A 25,301-nucleotide genomic window follows, 5' to 3' on the forward strand; every position below is an offset into this window, starting at 1 on the left:
AGCACACCCCTCACCAGGGGAACACAAATAAAATTACACCACAGACTATACAATCAGTCATTGGCAAATTACCCGCAAAACGGGAACAAATTCCGTTCTGGTTAGCTCCAAAAATTACTCAAATAGAGGCAGTATTTCCTGATAGTACACCTCATGAAAAACACAGAATTCTGACAATCTGTCTACCAATGGGGATCGCACCACATGTGGAGGACTGTGAAACTTGGGGAACAGTCTATGCTTCAATATACACAAAAACACATGGTGTTTTGTCTATGGCGGTTATACCAGACGTACTAAGACAGAATCAAAATGAATACGGTCCGGAGCCTGCTTTAAATCTAGGTATGAAATTACTGAAAGACTTAAAGCAAGTCTTGGCTATACTACTAGCCAACATAAAAGGAGAAGCAGCATCTATGGCGATCCACCAAAAATTAAAAGAAACAGAAATAACACACCAACCTTTTGAACTTGCCAGAATAATTGAAAAGTGCTATGAAGAATTAGGTAGAGATAGTTTGGGTGGGAAAAAACTAACATCGCAACTAACTGAAAATGCTGAAAAAACCTTCATTAAGAATAATCTTGTTACTCCAAAAAAGAAGTGGGAGGGTAATAAACAAACCACTCCCTGAGAAAAACAGTTTCAGTCCACAGGAAGGTCTCCCCAACGGAGAAATAGATCTCCAGAACGAGGGGACAGGTCTCCACAACGGGAGACCTCTGAAAAAAGATACAACCTTAGAGATAGGGTCAATTTAAGAAAACCTGACAGATATCAAGATAATGATACACGTCCCTCTCGATCTTTTCAGACTTCCTCACAGAAATCGGAAAGAAGAGGATGGTCAGAACATAAAGAAGAGCGCGTCAAGTCCAAAGACAAGGAACCTGCTCATCAAAGTAAAAAATTACAATTTCCAAAAAAGAAGGTAGTTAGTATTAAAATAAATCATGCCGAGGATTCTGAGGACACAACTCAAGAACGGAGAATGGGCCCAGACAATGCTAGACAGCGCAGCAGAAGGGACCATAGCTCGCAAGATCCTGATGAATCTTCTGGAGACAGTGGACACAAATTAATACATTCAGGTGGAAACTGCAGACACCAGAGTTAGTGTACCCCATAAATTATATGAAATAACATTACGTATAGAAGGGGGCAAAACTAGGAAAATAGGAGGTCTCTTTTGGGAGAATCTATCTAAAGGCTATGATATCCTTCTAGCAGAGAAAGACTGGCCACAAGAGTTTGTCAGGGAGTGCCCACATGGCGATGAAATGATTATGCCTGCCTTCTCAAATCATATTCCAATTCATAAAAAATACAAATATGCTAGAAAATGGGCAGTGGCCCAAGCCCCTGCATTATATAAAAATCATGTAGGATGGGATGAGGATTCTCCTCACCATAAAAATCAACCTACTGCACAGAGGCAGTATCCTGTTAAGCAAGAAGCTAAAAAACAAGTCAGGGAGATCTTAGATCAACTTGAAAACCAGGGGGTGATTGAAACATGCACTTCACAAATGAACAACCCTTTGTTTCCTGTCTCCAAACCAGACGATTCATATAGTCTAGTTTTGGATTACAGACACCTAAACTCTTGTTGCAAAACATTTGCAGTACAAAACTCACACAGTGCAGCACTAATGAATAACATCGTGCGCAAAAAATATAAAACGACATTAGATATTTCAAATGGTTTCTTCTGTCAAAACATTGCACCAGAAAGAAGGTATTTGACCTCCTTCTCCAGTATGGGGGCCCTGGGGCAATTTTGTCGTCTCCCCCAGGGATTCAAGAACAGCCCAGGATTATTTTCAGCCAGGGTAACAGAATTACTACAAATGTATGGTGATGAGGCATTATCTTATGTCGATGACATCTATCTTACAGACGATGACCTGGAGACACACTTGAAAAGAGTGAACACCATTATACTTGGGTTCGCATCTGAAGGGTACAATTTTAACTTTAAAAAATCATGAATTGCCCACCTCACTGTCCTATTTTTAGGATATGAGTTATCAATTAAAGGCAAAAGCCTAGCAGACAACTTCTTAGAGAAGTGTGCAGTATTCTAAACTCCAAAAACACTGAAAAACTTACAATCAACTCTAGGTTTCCTGAATTTCGGAAGAACTGACATTCTAAACTACGCAGAGAGGGTTAAACCCCTCTACGAATTAATAAAACCTGATTTCAAACCAATTAATTGGACACAGAAACACACAAAAATTGTACGATCAATACAAACAGACATGTTAACTAAAACAAACCTGCAAACACGCGCAAACGAACACAACCTTGTAATCCGTGTCATCCCAGGAAGATGCAGATTTACGTACCTGACCTCTAATGAGGGAGAAACGGTACCAATAGCTTATAAATCACACTTGTACACACAAGCTGAAATGAAATTCAGTTCTACTGAAAAAATTCTGAATGTGGTCCAAACTGCTGTAGCAAAAGAAAGAGCCCTAGCCCAAGGGAAGAGCATATCTGTTTTAACAGCAGTATCAGCCCTTGAGGCAGTAACAAGACCGAGCATTCCAAATGCTATGGCATTAGATCCAAAATGGATACAATGGGTTAATTATCTTGCTGTAACAGACGTGATACACGCATTTGATCCCAAAATGAAAAAGCTAGAACATCTAGAATACGAACATGAATGTCCTCTGTCGATCGAAATTCTGCCTCTTGAACAGTACGCCTGTGTAATCTACACAGACGTATCTGCACAACACTACGTTGTGGATAAACAAGTTTACAATGCAGCATGCGCGATTGTTAAAGGTCGCTGGCGCATAGGTAAATTTAGACCAATGGTCACTAAAACTGAATCACTCAGAAACTGTAAAGCTCAGCGAGCTGAACTACAAGCTTTAAAGTTGGCGCTTAAGAATGCCGATCGCGAATTCCCCACACTAATAGTGTGCGACTCGCATTTCTGCGTCCAGTCTTACAATGATTTCATGCAGACCTGGATTAAAAACGGTTACAAAGAAGAGACAGGTGTCACAATAAAGCATAAAAAACTATGGGAACAAGTAGTTCTTTTACAGAAAGAACTATGAAAGACTCACGTGATACATACGCAGAGTCTTTGACGTGATGGCGTTCACGTTGCAGGGAATTAATTGGCTAACAAAGCCACAACGGCAGCTGTTCAACCGGCTTCCGTAGCTACAAAAAAGCATGCTAAAAAACAAATAGATGGAGAAACCATGCTGGCAGTAAAAGCCTCATTAAAAGGCGACTATGCGGCATTACCTCTAAAGTATCCACTCAATAATACATACATAATTGACGCGAACTCCGATCTTTTTGCTCGAATACCTAGAGTGGGGGACAGAGTAATCCCAAACACGAACTGGAGGGCCTCCTTGATTCAAGAAGCACACATGGGAATGTGTCTGAGGCACCAAGAGATCTTGAAATCTCTAATAGAATTACAATCAAAATACTGGTGGCCGGGGATGAGCGTGCATGTTTATAACTTTGCATTAGATTGTCAGGACTGCAACAGAGATCGCAGTTGTGAACCGGACCAGATACCAGCCCAGACACCTCTATTAGACTGCATTAGGCTATCTACACGCAGACGTCCACACGGAAAGAAGCGATCTCATAAATATTAAGACGAGATTCATTTGGATGTGGCCCCAGGGCTCGGCTGACGCCAGAACTGTTATAAAAGATTTGCGAGTCTTTATCGGCACATACGCAATTGGCATGCTACATTCTGACCAAGGTCCTGTGTTTAGCTCTCGAGCTTACAAGGAGGCCATGGCCAGCTTGGGCATTGCATTGCGGTACTCTAGTCCATTCCATCCTGAGGGAAATGCGGTAGTGGAGAGAAAAATCCGTGACATAAAGCAATCTATAACAGCGAGGGTATTAGGTTCGGGTGATGGGTGGGTCAAACATCTAATAAGTGTCCAACGTAGTCTTAATAATCTGCTAAGACATTCTCTGGGTGGAATCACTCCGTATGAACTTTTGATTGGTACAAAAATGATAATTAAAGACCTCGATAGTCAGACTTCAGTGGTGGAACAAAAAACCTTTGATATCAAAGATCGTTTGGCTGTTTTACAGGACTTAAATGAGACAAGGAGAAGTCTAAGTAACACAAAGCTAAAGCCAACGGCCACTGAAGAAAAACCACCTGTCCCAGCAAGAACTGTCTGGATTCCAAAGATTGGGGATTTGGTCAGAGAAAAGATCGTGGTGAAGAAGGAATTTGGGCCTTCTTACAGGAAAGCAGTACCTGTCTTAGCAATCAGCGGAACAAGATCAGTAGTACTACCGCCCCTTGCTGGTAAAAAGGAGAACAGAGCTTTATCAATCCACCTGGTAAAACCACAATCATGTGGCCAATAATAAGTAGTAGGCCCAGTGGACTCCCAAGATGTAGCAGAAGACCAAACCTTGCTACAATTCAAGAGGTTCAAACTGTGAGACTAATCACATTTGATAAACCTGCAGTGAATAAAGAAGGACTATGCAACAAAGCCATGGAACTTGTGCCTCTTGAAATCTAAATTGCAACAGCTCGTCAAGAAATACCTGCCTACAATGATGTAGCCTCTGACCATATAAATGCAAAGATTAATGAAAGTCCGGAAGCAATTCCAACAATTGACAGAACTGCATCTGGATACTTCATCAATTTCGATGACTTTTCTGAAGATCCAAGTGAACATGAAGAAAAGCCAGCAAATAAAACTTTCAAAGAAAAAATAACTGAACTCTTTCATCAACTTGGAGAAACTTATCTGATTTCACCATGGATTGAATTGTGGATTGTGTTAGGTGTACTTTTCCTCCTACTCTGGCTCATTTTGATTTTAGGCTTGAGAAGAATGATTGATGGAAAATACAGTACAATGGACACAGCAAGTCAGAAAATCAACTTGGTTCTAAAGCCTCACAGATCTTCTCACATTGAAAAAAGAGAACTATCATCAGTAAACATCACAGCCATTCCTATACCTGGTGGTGTAGCATGGGACGCTACTGATTACGACATCTATGGCCCGGTTGAACTCTTGAAATATCCACATCAGTTCAAGGTTTCTTTAAGTGACTTTGTATCACCTAGCACTTTCTCTGATGATTGGGACTTTGAAACTATTAATAATATGATGTCAGATTTAGAAATGTCAGCAAAATTTACAGAACATGATTATTTAGAAGGTTCATCAGATTATGAAGAAATGTATTGCTTTAATCATTATGGGCACCACTATTTGCATAAATCTGCTAATCCTAGAAATGTTTTCACTTATAATCAATGGGAAGATTGTCCAACACCGCCAAAAGGCAGCTCGAAAACATTTTATGAGAAATTCCCATACTTCTCAGGGTTTAATAACACTGATCCAGAAACGTTTTATTTTAAGATTATAAATAAGACAGGAATGAAAAACATGTTGACAAGTACTAAACTGATATATTCTGCAAAATGTTATGAAAAATTGTCTACATTTGGTTTTGAATTTTGGAAAAACAACATTGAGACAAAAACTGTCTGGGGTACAAAAGACTATCAGGTACAAGGTTTAGAATCATTATTCAGAGCCTGCATGATCCCAGAACAGATAATGTTCCTGAATGACACCATTCAACAAACAACCTGTCTTGGCCTAGCCAGGATAAAGGACTTAAACAAACCGTCTATACCAAAGCCCATACCTGATAGTAATAGCATTACAGATGTGGAGATAGACGTATCCCATATTTTACACCACAATAGAACTAAGCCTGATTGGAGAAAATGGTTGATGTGGCCCACAGACACTAATAACTGTCAAGATAGATTCCTGAACAAAACACAGGGGTTCAAACAGAACAGGCCAGACCCAAGATATTCCCAGAGACAACATCCAGGGATAATAACATACAGTGTAGGAAAACTATGCCTGGAATGGCTACAGAAATCCACACTATCTGAAATTAAGCAACACTTGACCTTATTTAAAGAAGGTGCTGACTTGCCAGATTTCTTATTGGGACCTCGCAAACAGCGTCAAAAACGTTTCATATACGCCGGTATATATGCTGCTTACAACGAAGCTTGGAAAGTAACGCAAATTGAAACTGCTGAAAAAATACAAGAAATTGATCGTATTAATTTAGAAAAAACACTGTCTGTAGTGGACAATGGGTTAATGACTCTGTCCTCCAGAATTTATTCACTGGACAGTATTGTATCATCTGCTATTGATATAATAGAACAGGATATGCTAATGTTACAATATGGCCAGTCCCAATTACATTCTATTGTACAGTTAGGCTGGACGTTACAAAATCTCCGTTCAGGCTACGTGCCATGGCGTCTAATCAACACAACGTCATTGTTTTCTGTCTTTAACCTTACAGATAAACAAATCTCTTTGGCACAAAGAGGGGCAGACTATACGGTGTTGAGCATTGAAAAACTAGAAAGATTACCATTGACAGTCTCCGAAAAACCTGTCATTGAATGGATAATACATGGCACCATTACAATTCCGATAACAACTTTTCAGTTTCAATATTGCCAAAAGCACATACCAGCGGGCCTGTATGAAAGGTTGGGCAAAGGGTACATCAAGTCAACCTGGAATTTACCTTACACACATAGATGTTGGAGTGGGGGAAAAAAAAGAGGTATTTCTTAGTGGTAACAACTGTAAAAATTCACTGAGCGGTACACTTCTGTGTAAAGGAATTAACTTGCATGGAGCCTGCGAAGGTTCATCAATTAACCTTTCATGCCACCTGCACTGCACCCCTGCTACACAAATAGAGCCTTTTTTCAGACAACTTTCCAACGGCAGTTACGTTTTGTTAAGTGACCGCAGTTGTTGTGGCATGTTGCCAGGAACGGCCTATCTTATCAGTGTTACATCCAGGGTCACTTGCTGTATGCAAGTATTGTATCCAAACAGCAAACCAGACAAGGAGGCAACGATATGGCCTTCTTTGAATATCTCTTCTATTCGAATTGATACTTTAAGCAGAATGAAGTCCATTCTTTTACAAACAACTGTGCCTTTAACCTCGTCTAAAGAAACGTATGATCTGCAAGTCGCAAGGACAGCAGCAGAGATACATGCATTATTATCAACAAAGCTGCCCCGTGCATTTCGTAGAAATGTTAAGTCAAATCTTAAACATGTCGGATACCAGTGGCATCCCACATGTATTTAAGACAATTTTTTCGGGACTGTTAGCACCCTTTGAAGCAGTCCTGAGCATCTTCCCGAATTTCGTGCACTCTGTGTTCGGCGGCCTGCCTCTCATCTTGGGACTCGTAGCAGGAATCTTATTTTTGTTCCTTCTGCTCCGATATGGCAAGTCCAGTCACAGACAAAACTCAGGCTACAATGGAAGAAACGCTCCTAGCAATGAGATACCGAGATCGGATTACTAAAGTCCTCGGCTTGGCTCGGCTAAGAGATCTGAATACTACCTGGTTTCTTTCATTTAGACCAATCTGGCAAGATTGCATCCTACCTGTTCTACGATGCCTGCTCTGCGGAGAAGAATGCGTGTTGGACGTCTGTCTCACACTCCCATCAGCAGTACCTATGGATATCGATACTTTGCTTGGTTCGGTAACGGCTCATGCAACGTGTTGTCCCCAGCGGCTACCTATTCTGATGACGGCATTCGTTGAGACCTCACCATTACGACTAGGTGGCGGTGAGGTACGAGATGAAAGCGGCACACAGGTACAACCTTCTGTGACCATTGCTGATCTAGACACCGATGACGGCAATGCATCTCACATATGCACTATTTCGACTTTTTCGGACATGGTCCAACTTTCACCTACTGTTGTAGACTAATTCTTTGCTAGCCTATCTGACTTAATGTTCTCTGCTAACAACGAGAATAGCTTTTGAAAACACGAGCACACAGCGTTGACTGAACTCTGAATTCGGCCTTCAGTTTTGATCAACAGAGCTTCTAAAAACTCTGGAACCATTTTTTATCCCTGAAAGCGAAATTATAATTTTTTCCACGTTCTCAAAATATTTACCTTATGGCACATGATCCTCTGCTTAAAGTAGAACTGTTCTTAGAGAACAAGATTTCTATTTTTGATAACACTAGAGACAATATTTTGACTTAGCCTCTAGCACATGTACAGTCTAGTATAAATATGTGATGAAATGGTCTTGACCCTCTCTTCTGTATTAAGAGCCATTTCATAAATGTAAATTTCGTGCTTCATTCAGTCAATATTCCAATGTACTAAAAATATATTATCTGAATGATACCACTGCTTGAAAACGTACAGTATAATACTAATTTTTCGTGTTTATACCATTTCAAATACATTTTATGTATTTTGGGGTGGGATGGAAAACACATGCATAGATATGTTTCAAATTGCTTAGTATTTAGTAATGATGGACATTATACGTGGAGTGGGTGTTGTAGACGAATCTAGGACTCTAGCATTCCCGATTTATGCCCTTATGGGTTATATCATATCCTTATATAGGCATAAGAATCATACCCATATTAAGACATAACCAATGCAGTCCAAATACGGCCATAACGTAATCTTATAGGTATAGATTAAGTGTATAGATTAAGTGAAAAAGAACCAAACAGTATTTACAATAAAAATATGTATTTATTATATTTATTTATTTCTGGTATTTGTAGAGCGCGACACTCATCCCAAGGGATATCACGGCGCTAACTCACTAACACTAACACTCATTAACACATACAAATATCTCCTAACCGGAGATATACACAATGCACACAATACTTTGAACAAAAAACAGGTAAGTAGCACAAATACACGGTGGTGGCTGGGGAGACCAAACCATATACTAAAATAATGGTTTGTTAACAACGACTCGGGTCAAGACTATACCCACAAGACGTAGTGTTGTAGACGAATCTAGGACTCTAGTTAAGTATTCCCGATTTATGCCCTTATGTGGTTATATCAAATCATATCCTTATATAGGCATAAGAATCATACCCATATTAAGACATAGCCAATGCAGTCCAAATACGGCAAGGCTACTCCCATAGACTCCTAGAAAGCACAACGTGTTCTTAGATAAACCAAGCCTCCAGCAGCCAACGAATTGCCCCTGCTTCTGTATTGATTTGTCCTAGAACTCCCAGAGTCCTGAAAGAACTGCGAGTTCTTAGTGACGTCTTATGTCCAACCTTACGTCAAACTCGGCACCTTCCAGGTATAAATATACCAGCATCTGCCCTAGCAAGACACACGGTGGTTTGGAGCAGATCGACTATCTACTTGCCCGACGCCCTGCTGTAGCAAGTGAAGAAGGAAGTCGACCCTCCCGCTGACGCACTGAGAGAGACGCTGTCTTTTCTCCTGCCGAGAAATCCAGCTCCAGCGTTTCCCTGTCACCCTTGCGGGTTGCTGGGAGATCGAGTCCTGAGAGAGAGATACAAAACCTCCTTCATTCTATAAACAAGGTACGGATCTGATTAGACCCTTAGAGAATCTTAACTCAAACTACATCTCACTTACTCCTTCCCATGTACTAGGCTTAGGTTAGGTACACCGGGGTAGGCGTATCTTAGAAGCACCAGTTGAGTACGTTTAGTCATTATTTTATCACTGTATGTATTTTATCCATTTTAAACACCATATGGCTTAGAAACCATACCATGCTTTTACAGTATTATTTTATAGTACTCCTTTTACTGTACGCACTTTACCTTATGACAAGTATTGCAATTGTAGCAATTCACTTCTCTTGCATGAGAAAGAAGACTGTTCAATAAATAACCTCTTTTATTGAAAACGCACGTCTCTCTGTTTCTCTGCACTTCTGGTGAAACTAAGCATGCACGATTGACTGGGGTAAAATAGCTATCTATTGTTTCCGCGACTCTGGAGGTATATTCCTTATTCTTGAGGGAGCAAAGTTGTCATGTTCATGCGGTTGTCAGAAACTAATCCCTTCTTGTGAATTTGAGAAAATTTCTAGTGACCTCTGAGCTAGCTGTCATTCATAATTAAGTCTAACATATTCAATAGAGACCTAGTCGACCTAAGTCCTACGTCTAAACTATTGTTTATGTTATTCCAATGCGCAGAGCCTATTGGGAATATAGGAACTACACTACATGGCGCCCAACGTTTGTTAAGGCAATAATTTAACGCTAGATACTAGAGTAACTCAGTCGTGCTTTTCACACAGACCCATTTTTTCCCCGTAAAAACTCCAATAGACGTCTGGAGTGGGTGAAAGGATAATATCCGCCAAAAACTTAGTAGGAGGAGAATCCTATGAATTAGTTTTTGGTTCAGTCAACGTTGAAGGATACAGTGTTCCAAAATATTGTGTACCTAATCTTTGTTTCCTTGAAACTTGCTCTGCAATCTTTCTGTCAGCAAAAAATGACGGAAAGTGACGATGAAAGGGAAAGAGCAAGAATAGAAGCTCAAGCAGTCCTAGATGACACAGCCCTCCAAAATGACCCAGATGCAATAAAGATCCCGATAAATATAAGAAGAAGTGTAACTTACAAACTTATAAATAATGGAGTATCATCAAGAGGTGGTACAGTCATATTTGTGGTAGAGGCACATGAAGATCGGCAGACAGAGGTATTCTATTCATGGATAACTTTTCCAGCAGCAAATGCTGTGACACACGAGTTCCACTACTACAAAGCAAAGGAACATCCGGTGGAATACGTTCCTTTCGAGGACGTTGAAATTCCACTAACCTACCAGGAGCATCAGCTCTGGTTTAATGGCGCCCTAAAACATCAAAATCACATTACCAGGCTCGGTCCACTAGGTAGACCAGGAGCCACATGGCCGGTTCTAGCCAGCTATACCACATCCTGACATTGAAGAAATGTCAGACAGAGAACTTTTAGTTCAGCTAAAACAATTAATTAAAATACATTTTGGTCCAATATGTCATGCAGACTTTAACAGTCCAATCAGCAATAAAAATTCCACAGCACACCCCTCACCAGGGGAACACAAATAAAATTACACCACAGACTATACAATCAGTCATTGGCAAATTACCCGCAAAACGGGAACAAATTCCGTTCTGGTTAGCTCCAAAAATTACTCAAATAGAGGCAGTATTTCCTGATAGTACACCTCATGAAAAACACAGAATTCTGACAATCTGTCTACCAATGGGGATCGCACCACATGTGGAGGACTGTGAAACTTGGGGAACAGTCTATGCTTTAATATACACAAAAATACATGGTGTTTTGTCTATGGCGGTTATACCAGACGTACTAAGACAGAATCAAAATGAATACGGTCCGGAGCCTGCTTTAAATCTAGGTATGAAATTACTGAAAGACTTTAAGCAAGTCTTGGCTATACTACTAGCCAACATAAAAGGAGAAGCAGCATCTATGGCGATCCACCAAAAATTAAAAGAAACAGAAATAACACACCAACCTTTTGAACTTGCCAGAATAATTGAAAAGTGCTATGAAGAATTAGGTAGAGATAGTTTGGGTGGGAAAAAACTAACATCGCAACTAACTGAAAATGCTGAAAAAACCTTCATTAAGAATAATCTTGTTACTCCAAAAAAGAAGTGGGAGGGTAATAAACAAACCACTCCCTGAGAAAAACAGTTTCAGTCCACAGGAAGGTCTCCCCAACGGAGAAATAGATCTCCAGAACGAGGGGACAGGTCTCCACAACGGGAGACCTCTGAAAAAAGATACAACCTTAGAGATAGGGTCAATTTAAGAAAACCTGACAGATATCAAGATAATGATACACGTCCCTCTCGATCTTTTCAGACTTCCTCACAGAAATCGGAAAGAAGAGGATGGTCAGAACATAAAGAAGAGCGCGTCAAGTCCAAAGACAAGGAACCTGCTCATCAAAGTAAAAAATTACAATTTCCAAAAAAGAAGGTAGTTAGTATTAAAATAAATCATGCCGAGGATTCTGAGGACACAACTCAAGAACGGAGAATGGGCCCAGACAATGCTAGACAGCGCAGCAGAAGGGACCATAGCTCGCAAGATCCTGATGAATCTTCTGGAGACAGTGGACACAAATTAATACATTCAGGTGGAAACTGCAGACACCAGACTTAGTGTACCCCATAAATTATATGAAATAACATTACGTATAGAAGGGGACAAAACTAGGAAAATAGGAGGTCTCTTTTGGGAGAATCTATCTAAAGGCTATGATATCCTTCTAGCAGAGACTGGCCACAAGAGTTTGTCAGGGAGTGCCCACATGGCGATGAAATGATTATGCCTGCCTTCTCAAATCATATTCCAATTCATAAAAAATACAAATGTGCTAGAAAATGGGCAGTGGCCCAAGCCCCTGCATTATATAAAAATCATGTAGGATGGGATGAGGATTCTCTTCACCATAGAAATCAACCTACTGCACAGAGGCAGTATCCTGTTAAGCAAGAAGCTAAAAAACAAGTCAGGGAGAACTTAGATCAACTTGAATACCAGGGGGTGATTGAAACATGCACCTCACAAATGAACAACCCTTTGTTTCCTGTCTCCAAACCAGACGATTCATATCGTCTAGTTTTGGATTACAGACACCTAAACTCTTGTTGCAAAACATTTGCAGTACAAAACTCACACAGTGCAGCACTAATGAATAACATCGTGCGCAAAAAATATAAAACAACATTAGATATTTCAAATGGTTTCTTCTGTCAAAACATTGCACCAGAAAGAAGGTATTTGACCTCCTTCTCCAGTATGGGGGCCCTGGGGCAATTTTGTCGTCTCCCCGAGAGATTCAAGAACAGCCCAGGATTATTTTCAGCCAGGGTAACAGAATTACTACAAATGTATGATGATGAGGCATTATCTTATGTCGATGACATCTATCTTACAGACGATGACCTGGAGACACACTTGAAAAGAGTGAACACCATTATACTTGGGTTCGCATCTGAAGGGTACAAATTTAACTTCAAAAAATCACGAATTGCCCACCTCACTGTCCTATTTTTAGGATATGAGTTATCAATTAAAGGCAAAAGCCTAGCAGACAACTTCTTAGAGAAGTGTGCAGTAGTCTAAACTCCCAAAACACTGAAAAACTTACAATCAACTCTAGGTTTCCTGAATTTCGGAAGAACTGACATTCTAAACTACGCAGAGAGGGTTAAACCCCTCTACGAATTAATAAAACCTGATTTCAAACCAATTAATTGGACACAGAAACACACAAAAATTGTACGATCAATACAAACAGACATGTTAACTAAAACAAAACTGCAAACACGCGCAAACGAACACAACCTTGTAATCCGAGTCATCCCAGGAAGGTGCAGATTTACGTACCTGACCTCTAATGAGGGAGAAACGGTACCAATAGCTTATAAATCACACTTGTACACACAAGCTGAAATGAAATTCAGTTCTACTGAAAAAATTCTGACTGTGGTCCAAACTGCTGTAGCAAAAGAAAGAGCCCTAGCCCAAGGGAAGAGCATATCTGTTTTAACAGCAGTATCAGCCCTTGAGGCAGTAACAAGACCGAGCATTCCAAATGCTATGGCATTAGATCCAAAATGGATACAATGGGTTAATTATCTTGCTGTAACAGACGTGATACACGCATTTGATCCCAAAATGAAAAAGCTAGAACATCTAGAATACGAACATGAATGTCCTCTGTCGATCGAAATTCTGCCTCTTGAACAGTACGCCTGTGTAATCTACACAGACGTATCTGCACAACACTACGTTGTGGATAAACAAGTTTACAATGCAGCATGCGCGATTGTTAAAGGTCGCTGGCGCTTAGGTAAATTTAGACCAATGGTCACTAAAACTGAATCACTCAGAAACTGTAAAGCTCATCGAGCTGAACTACAAGCTTTAAAGTTGGCGCTTAAGAATGCTGATCGCGAATTCCCCACACTAATAGTGTGCGACTCGCATTTCTGCGTCCAGTCTTACAATGATTTCATGCAGACCTGGATTAAAAACGGTTACAAAGAAGAGACAGGTGTCACAATAAAGCATAAAAAACTATGGGAACAAGTAGTTCTTTTACAGAAAGAACTATGAAAGACTCACGTGATACATACGCAGAGTCTTTGACGTGATGGCGTTCACGTTGCAGGGAATTCATTGGCTAACAAAGCCACAACGGCAGCTGTTCAACCGGCTTCCGTAGCTACAAAAAAGCATGCTAAAAAACAAATAGATGGAGAAACCATGCTGGCAGTAAAAGCCTCATTAAAAGGCGACTATGCGGCATTACCTCTAAAGTATCCACTCAATAATACATACATAATTGACGCGAACTCCGTTCCTTTTGCTCGAATCCCTAGAGTGGGGGACAGAGTAATCCCAAACACGAACTGGAGGGCCTCCTTGATTCAAGAAGCACACATGGGAATGGGTCTGAGGCACCAAGAGATCTTGAAATCTCTAATAGAATTACAATCAAAATACTGGTGGCCGGGGATGAGCGTGCATGTTTATAACTTTGCATTAGATTGTCAGGACTGCAACAGAGATCGCAGTTGTGAACCGGACCAGATACCAGCCCAGACACCTCTATTAGACTGCATTAGGCTATCTACACGCAGACGTCCACACGGAAAGAAGCGATCTCATAAATATTAAGACGAGATTCATTTGGATGTGGCCCCAGGGCTCGGCTGACGCCAGAACTGTTATAAAAGATTTGCGAGTCTTTATCGGCACATACGCAATTGGCATGCTACATTCTGACCAAGGTCCTGTGTTTAGCTCTCGAGCTTACAAGGAGGCCATGGCCAGCTTGGGCATTGCATTGCGGTACTCTAGTCCATTCCATCCTGAGGGAAATGCGGTAGTGGAGAGAAAAAACCGTGACATAAAGCAATCTATAACAGCGAGGGTATTAGGTTCGGGGGTGGGTGGGTCAAACATCTAATAAGTGTCCAACGTAGTCTTAATAATCTGCTAAGACATTCTCTGGGTGGAATCACTCCGTATGAACTTTTGATTGGTACAAAAATGATAATTAAAGACCTCGATAGTCAGACTTCAGTGGTGGAACAAAAAACCTTTGATATCAAAGATCGTTTGGCTGTTTTACAGGACTTAAATGAGACAAGGAGAAGTCTAAGTAACACAAAGCTAAAGCCAACGGCCACTGAAGAAAAACCACCTGTCCCAGCAAGAACTGTCTGGATTCCAAAGATTGGGGATTTGGTCAGAGAAAAGATCGTGGTGAAGAAGGAATTTGGGCCTTCTTACAGGAAAGCAGTACCTGTCTTAGCAATCAGCGGAACAAGATCAGTAGTACTACCGCCCCTTGCTGGTAAAAAGGAGAACAGAGCTTTATCAATCCACCTGGTAAAACCACAATCATGTGGCCAATAATAAGTAGTAGGCCCAGTGGACTCCCAAGATGTAGCAGAAGACCAAACCTTGCTACAATTCAAGAGGTTCAAACTGTGAGACTAATCACATTTGATAAACCTGCAGTGAATAAAGAAGGACTATGCAACAAAGCCATGGAACTTGTGCCTCTTGAAATCTAAATTGCAACAGCTCGTCAAGAAATACCTGCCTACAATGATGTAGCCTCTGACCATATAAATGCAAAGATTAATGAAAGTCCGGAAGCAATTCCAACAATTGACAGAACTGCATCTGGATACTTCATCAATTTCGATGACTTTTCTGAAGATCCAAGTGAACATGAAGAAAAGCCAGCAAATAAAACTTTCAAAGAAAAAATAACTGAACTCTTTCATCAACTTGGAGAAACTTATCTGATTTCACCATGGATTGAATTGTGGATTGTGTTAGGTGTACTTTTCCTCCTACTCTGGCTCATTTTGATTTTAAGCTTGAGAAGAATGATTGATGGAAAATACAGTACAATGGACACAGCAAGTCAGAAAATCAACTTGGTTCTAAAGCCTCACAGATCTTCTCACATTGAAAAAAGAGAACTATCATCAGTAAACATCACAGCCATTCCTATACCTGGTGGTGTAGCATGGGACGCTACTGATTACGACATCTATGGCCCGGTTGAACTCTTGAAATATCCACATCAGTTCAAGGTTTCTTTAAGTGACTTTGTATCACCTAGCACTTTCTCTGATGATTGGGACTTTGAAACTATTAATAATACGATGTCAGATTTAGAAATGTCAGCAACATTTACAGAACATGATTATTTAGAAGGTTCATCAGATTATGAAGAAATGTATTGCTTTAATCATTATGGGCACCACTATTTGCATAAATCTGCTAATCCTAGAAATGTTTTCACTTATAATCAATGGGAAGATTGTCCAACACCGCCAAAAGGCAGCTCGAAAACATTTTATGAGAAATTCCCATACTTCTCAGGGTTTAATAACACTGATCCAGAAACGTTTTATTTTAAGATTATAAATAAGACAGGAATGAAAAACATGTTGACAAGTACTAAACTGATATATTCTGCAAAATGTTATGAAAAATTGTCTACATTTGGTTTTGAATTTTGGAAAAACAACATTGAGACAAAAACTATCTGGGGTACAAAAGACTGGCAGGTACAAGGTTTAGAATCATTATTCAGAGCCTGCATGATCCCTGAACAGATAATGTTCCTGAATGACACCATTCAACAAACAACCTGTCTTGGCCTAGCCAGGATAAAGGACTTAAACAAACCGTCTATACCAAAGCCCATACCTGATAGTAATAGCATTACAGATGTGGAGATAGACTTATCCCATATTTTACACCACAATAGAACTAAGCCTGATTGGAGAAAATGGTTGATGTGGCCCACAGACACTAATAACTGTCAAGATAGATTCCTGAACAAAACACAGGGGTTCAAACAGAACAGGCCAGACCCAAGATATTCCCAGAGACAACATCCAGGGATAATAACATACAGTGTAGGAAAACTATGCCTGGAATGGCTACAGAAATCCACACTATCTGAAATTAAGCAACACTTGACCTTATTTAAAGAAGGTGCTGACTTGCCAGATTTCTTATTGGGACCTCGCAAACAGCGTCAAAAACGTTTCATATACGCCGGTATATATGCTGCTTACAACTAAGCTTGGAAAGTAACGCAAATTGAAACTGCTGAAAAAATACAAGTAATTGATCGTATTAATTTAGAAAAAACACTGTCTGTAGTGGACAATGGGTTAATGACTCTGTCCTCCAGAATTTATTCACTGGACAGTATTGTATCATCTGCTATTAATATAATAGAACAGGATATGCTAATGTTACAACATGGCCAGTCCCAATTACGTTCTATTGTACAGTTAGGCTGGACGTTACAAAATCTCCGTTCAGGCTACGTGCCATGGCGTCTAATCAACACAACGTCATTGTTTTCTGTCTTTAACCTTACAGATAAACAAATCTCTTTGGCACAAAGAGGGGCAGACTATACGGTGCTGAGCATTGAAAAACTAGAAAGATTACCATTGACAGTCTCCGAAAAACCTGTCATTGAATGGATAATACATGGCACCATTACAATTCCGATAACAACTTTTCAGTTTCAATATTGCCAAAAGCACATACCAGCGGGCCTGTATGAAAGGTTGGGCAAAGGGTACATCAAGTCAACCTGGAATTTACCTTACACACATAGATGTTGGAGTGGGGGAAAAAAAGAGGTATTTCTTAGTGGTAACAACTGTAAAAATTCACTGAGCGGTACACTTCTGTGTAAAGGAATTAACTTGCATGGATCCTGCGAAGGTTCATCAATTAACCTTTCATGCCACCTGCACTGCACCCCTGCTACACAAATAGAGCCTTTTTTCAGACAACTTTCCAACGGCAGTTACGTTTTGTTAAGTGACCGCAGTTGTTGTGGCATGTTGCCAGGAACGGCCTATCTTATCAGTGTTACATCCAGGGTCACTTGCTGTATGCAAGTATTGTATCCAAACAGCAAACCAGACAAGGAGGCAACGATATGGCCTTCTTTGAATATCTCTTCTATTCGAATTGATACTTTAAGCAGAATGAAGTCCATTCTTTTACAAACAACTGTGCCTTTAACCTCATCTAAAGAAACGTATGATCTGCAAGTCGCAAGGACAGCAGCAGAGATACATGCATTATTATCAACAAAGCTGCCCCGTGCATTTCGTAGAAATGTTAAGTCAAATCTTAAACATGTCGGATACCAGTGGCATCCCACATGTATTTACGACAATTTTTTCGGGACTGTTAGCACCCTTTGAAGCAGTCCTGAGCATCTTCCCGAATTTCGTGCACTCTGTGTTCGGCGGCCTGCCTCTCATCTTGGGACTCGTAGCAGGAATCTTATTTTTGTTCCTTCTGCTCCGATATGGCAAGTCCAGTCACAGACAAAACTCAGGCTACAATGGAAGAAACGCTCCTAGCAATGAGATACCGATATCGGATTACTAAAGTCCTCGGCTTGGCTCGGCTAAGAGATCTGAATACTACCTGGTTTCTTTCATTTAGACCAATCTGGCAAGATTGCATCCTAACTGTTCTAAGATGCCTGCTCTGCGGAGAAGAATGCGTGTTGGACGTCTGTCTCACACTCCCATCAGCAGTACCTATGGATATCGATACTTTGCTTGGTTCGGTAACGGCTCATGCAACGTGTTGTCCCCAGCGGCTACCTTTTCTGATGACGGCATTCGTTGAGACCTCACCATTACGACTAGGTGGCGGTGAGGTACGAGATGAAAGCGGCACACAGGTACAACCTTCTGTGACCATTGCTGATCTAGACACCGATGACGGCAATGCATCTCACATATGCACTATTTCGACTTTTTCGGACATGGTCCAACTTTCACCTACTGTTGTAGACGAATTCTTTGCTAGCCTATCTGACTTAATGTTCTCTGCTAACAACGAGAATAGCTTTTGAAAACACGAGCACACAGCGTTGACTGAACTCTGAATTCGGCCTTCAGTTTTGATCAACAGAACTTCTAAAAACTCTGGAACCATTTTTTATCCCTGAAAGCGAAATTATAATTTTTTCCACGTTCTCAAAATATTTACCTTATGGCACATGATCCTCTGCTTAAAGTAAAACTGTTCTTAGAGAACAAGATTTCTATTTTTGATAACTCTAGAGACAATATTTTGACTTAGCCTCTAGCACATGTACAGTCTTGTATAAATATGTGATGAAATGGTCTTGACCCTCTCTTCTGTATTAAGAGCCATTTCATAAATGTAAATTTCGTGCTTCATTTAGTCAATATTCCAATGTACTAAAAATATATTATCTGAATGATACCACTGCTTGAAAACGTACAGTATAATACTCATTTTTCGTGTTTATACCATTTCAAATACATTTTATGTATTTTGGGGTGGGATGGAAAACACATGCATAGATATGTTTCAAATTGCTTAGTATTTAGTAATGATGGACATTATACGTGGAGTGGGTGTTGTAGACGAATCTAGGACTCTAGTTAAGCATTCCCGATTTATGCCCTTATGGGTTATATCAAATCATATCCTTATATAGGCATAAGAATCATACCCATATTAAGACATAACCAATGCAGTCCAAATACGGCAAGGCTACTCCCATAGACTCCTAGATAGCACAACGTGTTGTTAGATAAACCAAGCCTCCAGCAGCCCGGGAATTCCCCCTGCGTCTGTATTGATTTGTCCTAGAACTCCCGGTGTCCTGAAAGAACTGCGAGTTCTTAGTGACGTCTTATGTCCAACCTTACGTCAAACTCGGCACCTTCCAGGTATAAATATACCAGCATCTGCCCTAGCAAGACATACGGTGGTTTGGGGCAGATCGACTATCTACTTGCCCGATGCCCTGCTGTAACAAGTGCCGAAGGAAGCAGACCCTCCCGCTGACGCACTGAGACGCTGTCTTTTCTCCTGCCGAGAAATCCAGCTCCAGTGTTTCCCTGTCACCCTTGCGGGTTGCTGGGAGATCGAGTCCTGAGAGACAGATACAAGACCTCCTTCATTCTATAACCAAGGTACGGAGCTGATTAGACCCTTAGAGAATTCTGGATTTAGATTCTTGGCAGAAACTATCTTAACTCAAACTACATCTCACTTACTCCTTCCCATGTACTAGGCTTAGGTTAGGTACACTGGGGTAGGCGAATCTCAGAAGCACCAGTTGAGTATGTTTAGTCATTATTTTATCATTGTATGTATTTTATCCATTTTAAACACCATATGGCTTAGAAACCATACCATGCTTTTACAGTATTATTTTATAGTGCTCCTTTTACTGTACGCACTTTTCTTTATGACAAGTATTGCGATTGTAGCAATTCACTTCTCTAGCATGAGAAAGAAGACTGTTCAATAAATAACCTCTTTTATTGAAAACGCACGTCTCTCTGATTCTCTGCACTTCTGGTGAAACTAAGCATGCACGATTGACTGAGTAAAATAGCTATCTATTGTTTCCGCGACTCTTGAGGTATACTCCTTATTCTTGAGGGAGCAAAGTTGTCATGTTTATGCGGTTGTCAGAAACTAATCCCTTCTTGTGAATTCGAGAAAGTTTCTAGTAACCTCTGAGCTAGCTGGCATTCATAATTAAGTCTAACATATTCAATAGAGACCTAGCCGACCTAAGTCCTACGTCTAAACTATCGTTTATGTTATTCCAATGTGCAGAGCCTATTGGGAATATAGGAACTACACTACAGTAGAATAGCTGGGGACCCAAGGAACCACCCGAGGTAAGTAACAAGGAGGCCGTGTGTAGAGTGGGAACATGACCGCATTCTCAATTCAAGTCAATAGGTAAATCGTGGTTGCAATTTTAAAGAAGAAGGACCCTTCCCAGTGGACCTTGAAGAAACTCCGTGGAAGACAGAAGGTTGGAGAGCCACTCCACCCGTGGATACCCTAGGAACTAGGATACCTACACCAGGGAAGCCAGGTTCATAGGTGTGAAGTGGCGTCAGAAACGGCTGCAAACTGAATGGAGAGATGCAGCTGCTAGAATAGGTGAAAGTGTCCAGTGGAACCCACAGGTGGATTTAAGATGAGGAGTACTTGCAAGCAGAGGGGGCAGAGGCTATGCCACTCCGGAGGCACAGAAGATGAATGCCCACCGATGTCGGGTGTTGCAGGAGAGCTGACGGTGACCTTGTAGCTGCAGCTGTGTGGACCCAGCGATGCTTTGGAAGACCAGGAGCTGTTCACAAGCTTTCCCACATCGGATGTTGAGTGTTGAGGGGTCAGTGTCTGTCGGGAGCACCAACAACTGCGACCAACAAGGATGGCAAAAAGGGTACGGTGTCGGGACGAGCAAGGTCCAAGTGACTCACCACAAACAGGGGAGTCAGAGTAGGCTCTGACCAATTAGGGAAGCCCACTGAATTCAAAGACAACCCTCACAAAGAGCCACAGGTCGGAGGCACTGGAGTTGCAAGAGGACCTCGAGCAGCTCATCAAAGATGCAGGCCCACAGTGCAAGCAATGAGCTGAGCACGAAGATCTTGTTCACAAGAGATGCTTGAAGTTGGGGCTACTTAAAGCCCGAAGATTTTTGCGGAAGAAAGCCAACAAGCCTTTGTAACGGCAAGTCGACGTGGTGCACAGGGGTACTGTTCCAGCAGTTCCGACGAGGAATACTGGCCTAAATCTTGGTGAGAGTGCAGGGCAGGCCTTGAGGGAGTTGCAGAACCATCACCTGTATTGCTGAGCCTTTCAGAGTCCATGGGAGCCCAGGAACAGCAGACCAGTCAGCTGCATTGCGGTGCCTGCAGATGCCGGGAAGTGACTCCTTCACTTCAAGGGAGATTCCTCTGGGTGTTTTGGATCTTGCACAGGCCTTTAAATGATCCTGTATGGAGTATGGGAACAGATGTTGCAGTAGACTTGCAGGATGATGAGACAAGGAGCAGCAGGAGTCTTCCCAGTTGCAGTCTCGGAGCCCAGAGCAAAGTCCAGAGTGCCCAGATGGTCAAACATAAAGTGGTGTCTTAATATGAATCTTGTCCCACGACGAATCTAGGCACCCACCAACAGGTAATCCCTAAGGAAAGCTTTGGGACGATTCAGTGTTCCCTCCCAGGGTGTCATGATCTTGCAATTGCATCCGGCCTGCCGCCCTCACCTTTCCTGGTTTTGTATGTCTCGAATGAAAGTGGTGGGGACTACATATCCCACAATCCCTAGAGGGCATATTCCGGCGGGCCAGGAAGGAGCACACTCCTACATAAGCCCCGCCCCCACAGGGGTCGGTGCTTGACAAACTGCCTGTGAAGCTTTGCCCGAGAGTGCTGCGTCTTTGCCTTTGTTCCCGGAGCTTTTTCATCAGCACTGAGTACTTCGGAACGGGATTCACGTTCCTCCTTCGTGTTGCTCGACCCTGCCTGCAACGTTTCCTTGATGCGCGGTCTTCGCGCGGAACTCAGGGTGAGCCGCGTCTCTGTTCACAGAGCTGAACAGGAGACGCTATCTACGCGCTGTCAGGGAGAGGGACTTTGAACCTCCCGATAGCGGAATCCAGGGTGAGTCGCGTCTCTGTTCACGGAGCTGAACAGGAGACGCTATTGGCGCACTGTCAGGGAGAGTGACTCTGAACCTCCCGATAGCGGACTTAACTTCCTGAAAAGCACCTAGAGACTGTGGTGCTACAAGTCACGGTTCAGGCAAGAACCGTAAAACTTTTGGATTGCCTTTTGTTTCATTTTTGCTTTGCTTATTAACTCACGTACGAGACTTTGGATTGCCTGGGTGAATTAGAACCAGGGACAATTGGATTGGTTCTTGAACCTGGGACCGAGAGCGCCCCCTTCCTGTGTGCGAAAAGACTCCAGAGTACAGGAGCGATTCTATCATCTCTCAAACAGTCCCACTTTCCACTGTGAGCCCTCCACGAGACACCCTTCACTTCATCACCGCCCTCTGAAGAGCGATCCTGAACATATTCATGTGAGTTCGAAGTGGTTGTACCAGTACCTATTATCGGAAGTGTGTTACCTTTCTGTGCTTGTGGGGGTGTGCTTGTGGTTCTACTCATTTTCCTTTATTGCTGTCTTCCTGATGCAGGGGTCCCAGAGAGAGTATAGAAAGCAGTCACCCATTCCTGTGACGGAACAGGCTTCTTTTGCATTCCTTTGTCCCCTTCCCCTTTTTCCCTCGAAGACTACACTAACCACAGTGCGACATACGTTGTGGTGGGTTTAGTGCTTGGGGAACATTGGGTCTAAATCTTCACGGCGTCGTTCCTGCTGGCCGTCCTGAAGGTTAGTGGCATTTAGGTTGGGCGCTACTGACACCTGACACAGGGGAAGGGTCGCACAGTGGGGAGGATATTCCCATGTCCTTTGTCCAGTTTTAAGCCAGAGCTGGAGCCAACGGCTCCCTGAACTGGTTTGAACTGGACTATGCAAGGAGGGTACCAAATGTGCCCTGCAAGCAGTCTCAGTGCCACTGGCAACAGCCCCCACCCTGCCCCAATACACTAAACCCAGACAAACATGTGTCTGGTCGGCAGCAGCCCTAATGTTGTGCAGTCCCTACAAATATATATAGGATCTGCAAGTTTAGACAACAACCTGTGGGATCGGTGTCCAGACTGATTCCAGACACCCCCACAGGATAAGTTTACCTGTATACCAGCCAGCTCAAAGTGCCACTATGAACTCCTCTTACCAAGGAGCAAATGGTTTCTGGCAACTATCGAACATGACAACCCTGACCCCTCAGGGATTGTGGAAACTGTACAGTACTTTTCGCTCAGTCACTCATGCTCACTTTGTCTCAGAGAACTAGACAGAATAAATGAGGGGGCCGTTTTCAAAAAGCATTTATTGAACCAGCGTCATTCTAGTGTAAAATATGTGTGCTGCAACAATCATATGACAGAAACAGATGTATACTGGTATAAGCACCAACAGAGTAAATAGATGGTAGACTTCTACCATAACACTAAAGCAATGGATATCTGCTGGCATATGAATACATGGCAGTAATAATGCGTACTCCAATGATGCAAACCCTAACTATATGTACCTAAAAATACTTAGCATGTATGTAGGTGAATATCCAAGAATCCCCCTATGATAGAGCCAACCCCAATACCTGATGTGAGAGAGCGAAGGACCCTGTCTTGGTCTTGATATGGACACCCTGCAAGGGATACTAAACACAACAGGGAAGGAGGGTCAGAGGGGAAATATTTAAAGACCTACCCAGGGTGAAGTCCCCCACTCAGTAAATGCAAGAAACAAAAAGGGATGTCAGACCACTGCGTGCTGGAGTGTCTGCGTGCAGGGACTTCAGCGTTTCGTGTCAGCGTGGAAGTCTTTTCTCCTCTGCCAGCCCCACCAAAGATATAGTGCTTATATACCCAAAAAGGTAGCCTCAGGGATTCTACCTTGCTGTGTCATGTCAGCCGAGGATGGCGATGGTGATGAACCTTATACACAGGTATTATGCAAAGATTGGAGTCCAGCTGTGATTCTGAGAATCCTCATGCATAATAAATGAGCCTAGTTTCCGGGGTGAACAACACAACATTTATGTAGAACATACCTGGGTAAAAGGTTAGCACTGAAAACAGTTAATTAGTACAATGGCAGGGTAAATTTAGGCAAAAGGTTAGGAGACTACCCAATTTTACATCGGGGTATGTTGCGATTCATCTGACTGAACGACATACTGCAAAAAACATTGTTAAAAAGTTCAGAATAAAAATTTCTAAAAATATTAAAAATGCTTAAAAAAATTTATTAGTCTGTTCTATATGTAAAATAGCTCTATAAGCCCTTTAAATATGTGCATATATAATTTGAGCAACTGAGCATTCCTGAAAGCCATAGTGCTCAGTAAGAACGAGAAATGATTTTATTGTTTTTTAAATTCCACTTTTCTGTTGTTTTGGAAAAGAGGCTGAAATTGTGCCCAGCACACGGAGAGCCTAATGTTTATGTATCCTGTGTGAGAGACGCAACATCACTGCTACTTGCCTTCACAGACGACGGTCCCTGTAACACCTCACAGATCAGGTCAATCGAGCAGAGGTGATCTTCAGTTCCCAGAGCCGATGCTGAGGAAGCATGTGAAAGGTAATTGGTCCAATTTTTCAGAGTGCAACATTGTATATTTTGCATCCCTTTGTACCATTGTTGTCTGCCTTTCTGTTAGATTATAAGCAGAAAACAGAGACAAACTGTTAATATATCTCCAGAGCGCGTGACCTAAGTGCAAGGATTGTAGAGTCCAGCTTAATAATAGAATTGATCGTGACTGTGATTGCCCATGTTGTAGCAGGGACAGATCCTGTAACATTATATCTATAGTGAAGGACACAATGTTGCCCAAT

The 25,301-nt window shown here is 41.8% G+C and overlaps 1 protein-coding gene across 3 annotated transcripts in view; it reads right to left on the reverse strand.

The window, feature by feature from the left end:
- Nucleotides 1-25,301, reverse strand: part of LOC144770363 (uncharacterized) — a 918,549-nt gene that overhangs the window by 238,198 nt on the left and 655,050 nt on the right. For 2 of the 3 annotated variants that reach the window (XM_078654829.1, XM_078654828.1), the window contains exon 18: nt 24,946-25,116. The exons of the other annotated variant lie outside the window; for it this stretch is intronic. In XM_078654829.1, the coding sequence (XP_078510955.1) occupies nt 24,946-25,116 (171 nt within the window). The remainder of the gene's footprint in view (nt 1-24,945; nt 25,117-25,301) is intronic. 3 annotated transcript variants of the gene reach the window in all.

The sequence above is a fragment of the Lissotriton helveticus genome, chromosome 7, assembly GCF_964261635.1.
Source record: "Lissotriton helveticus chromosome 7, aLisHel1.1, whole genome shotgun sequence".
NCBI lineage: Eukaryota > Metazoa > Chordata > Amphibia > Caudata > Salamandridae > Lissotriton > Lissotriton helveticus.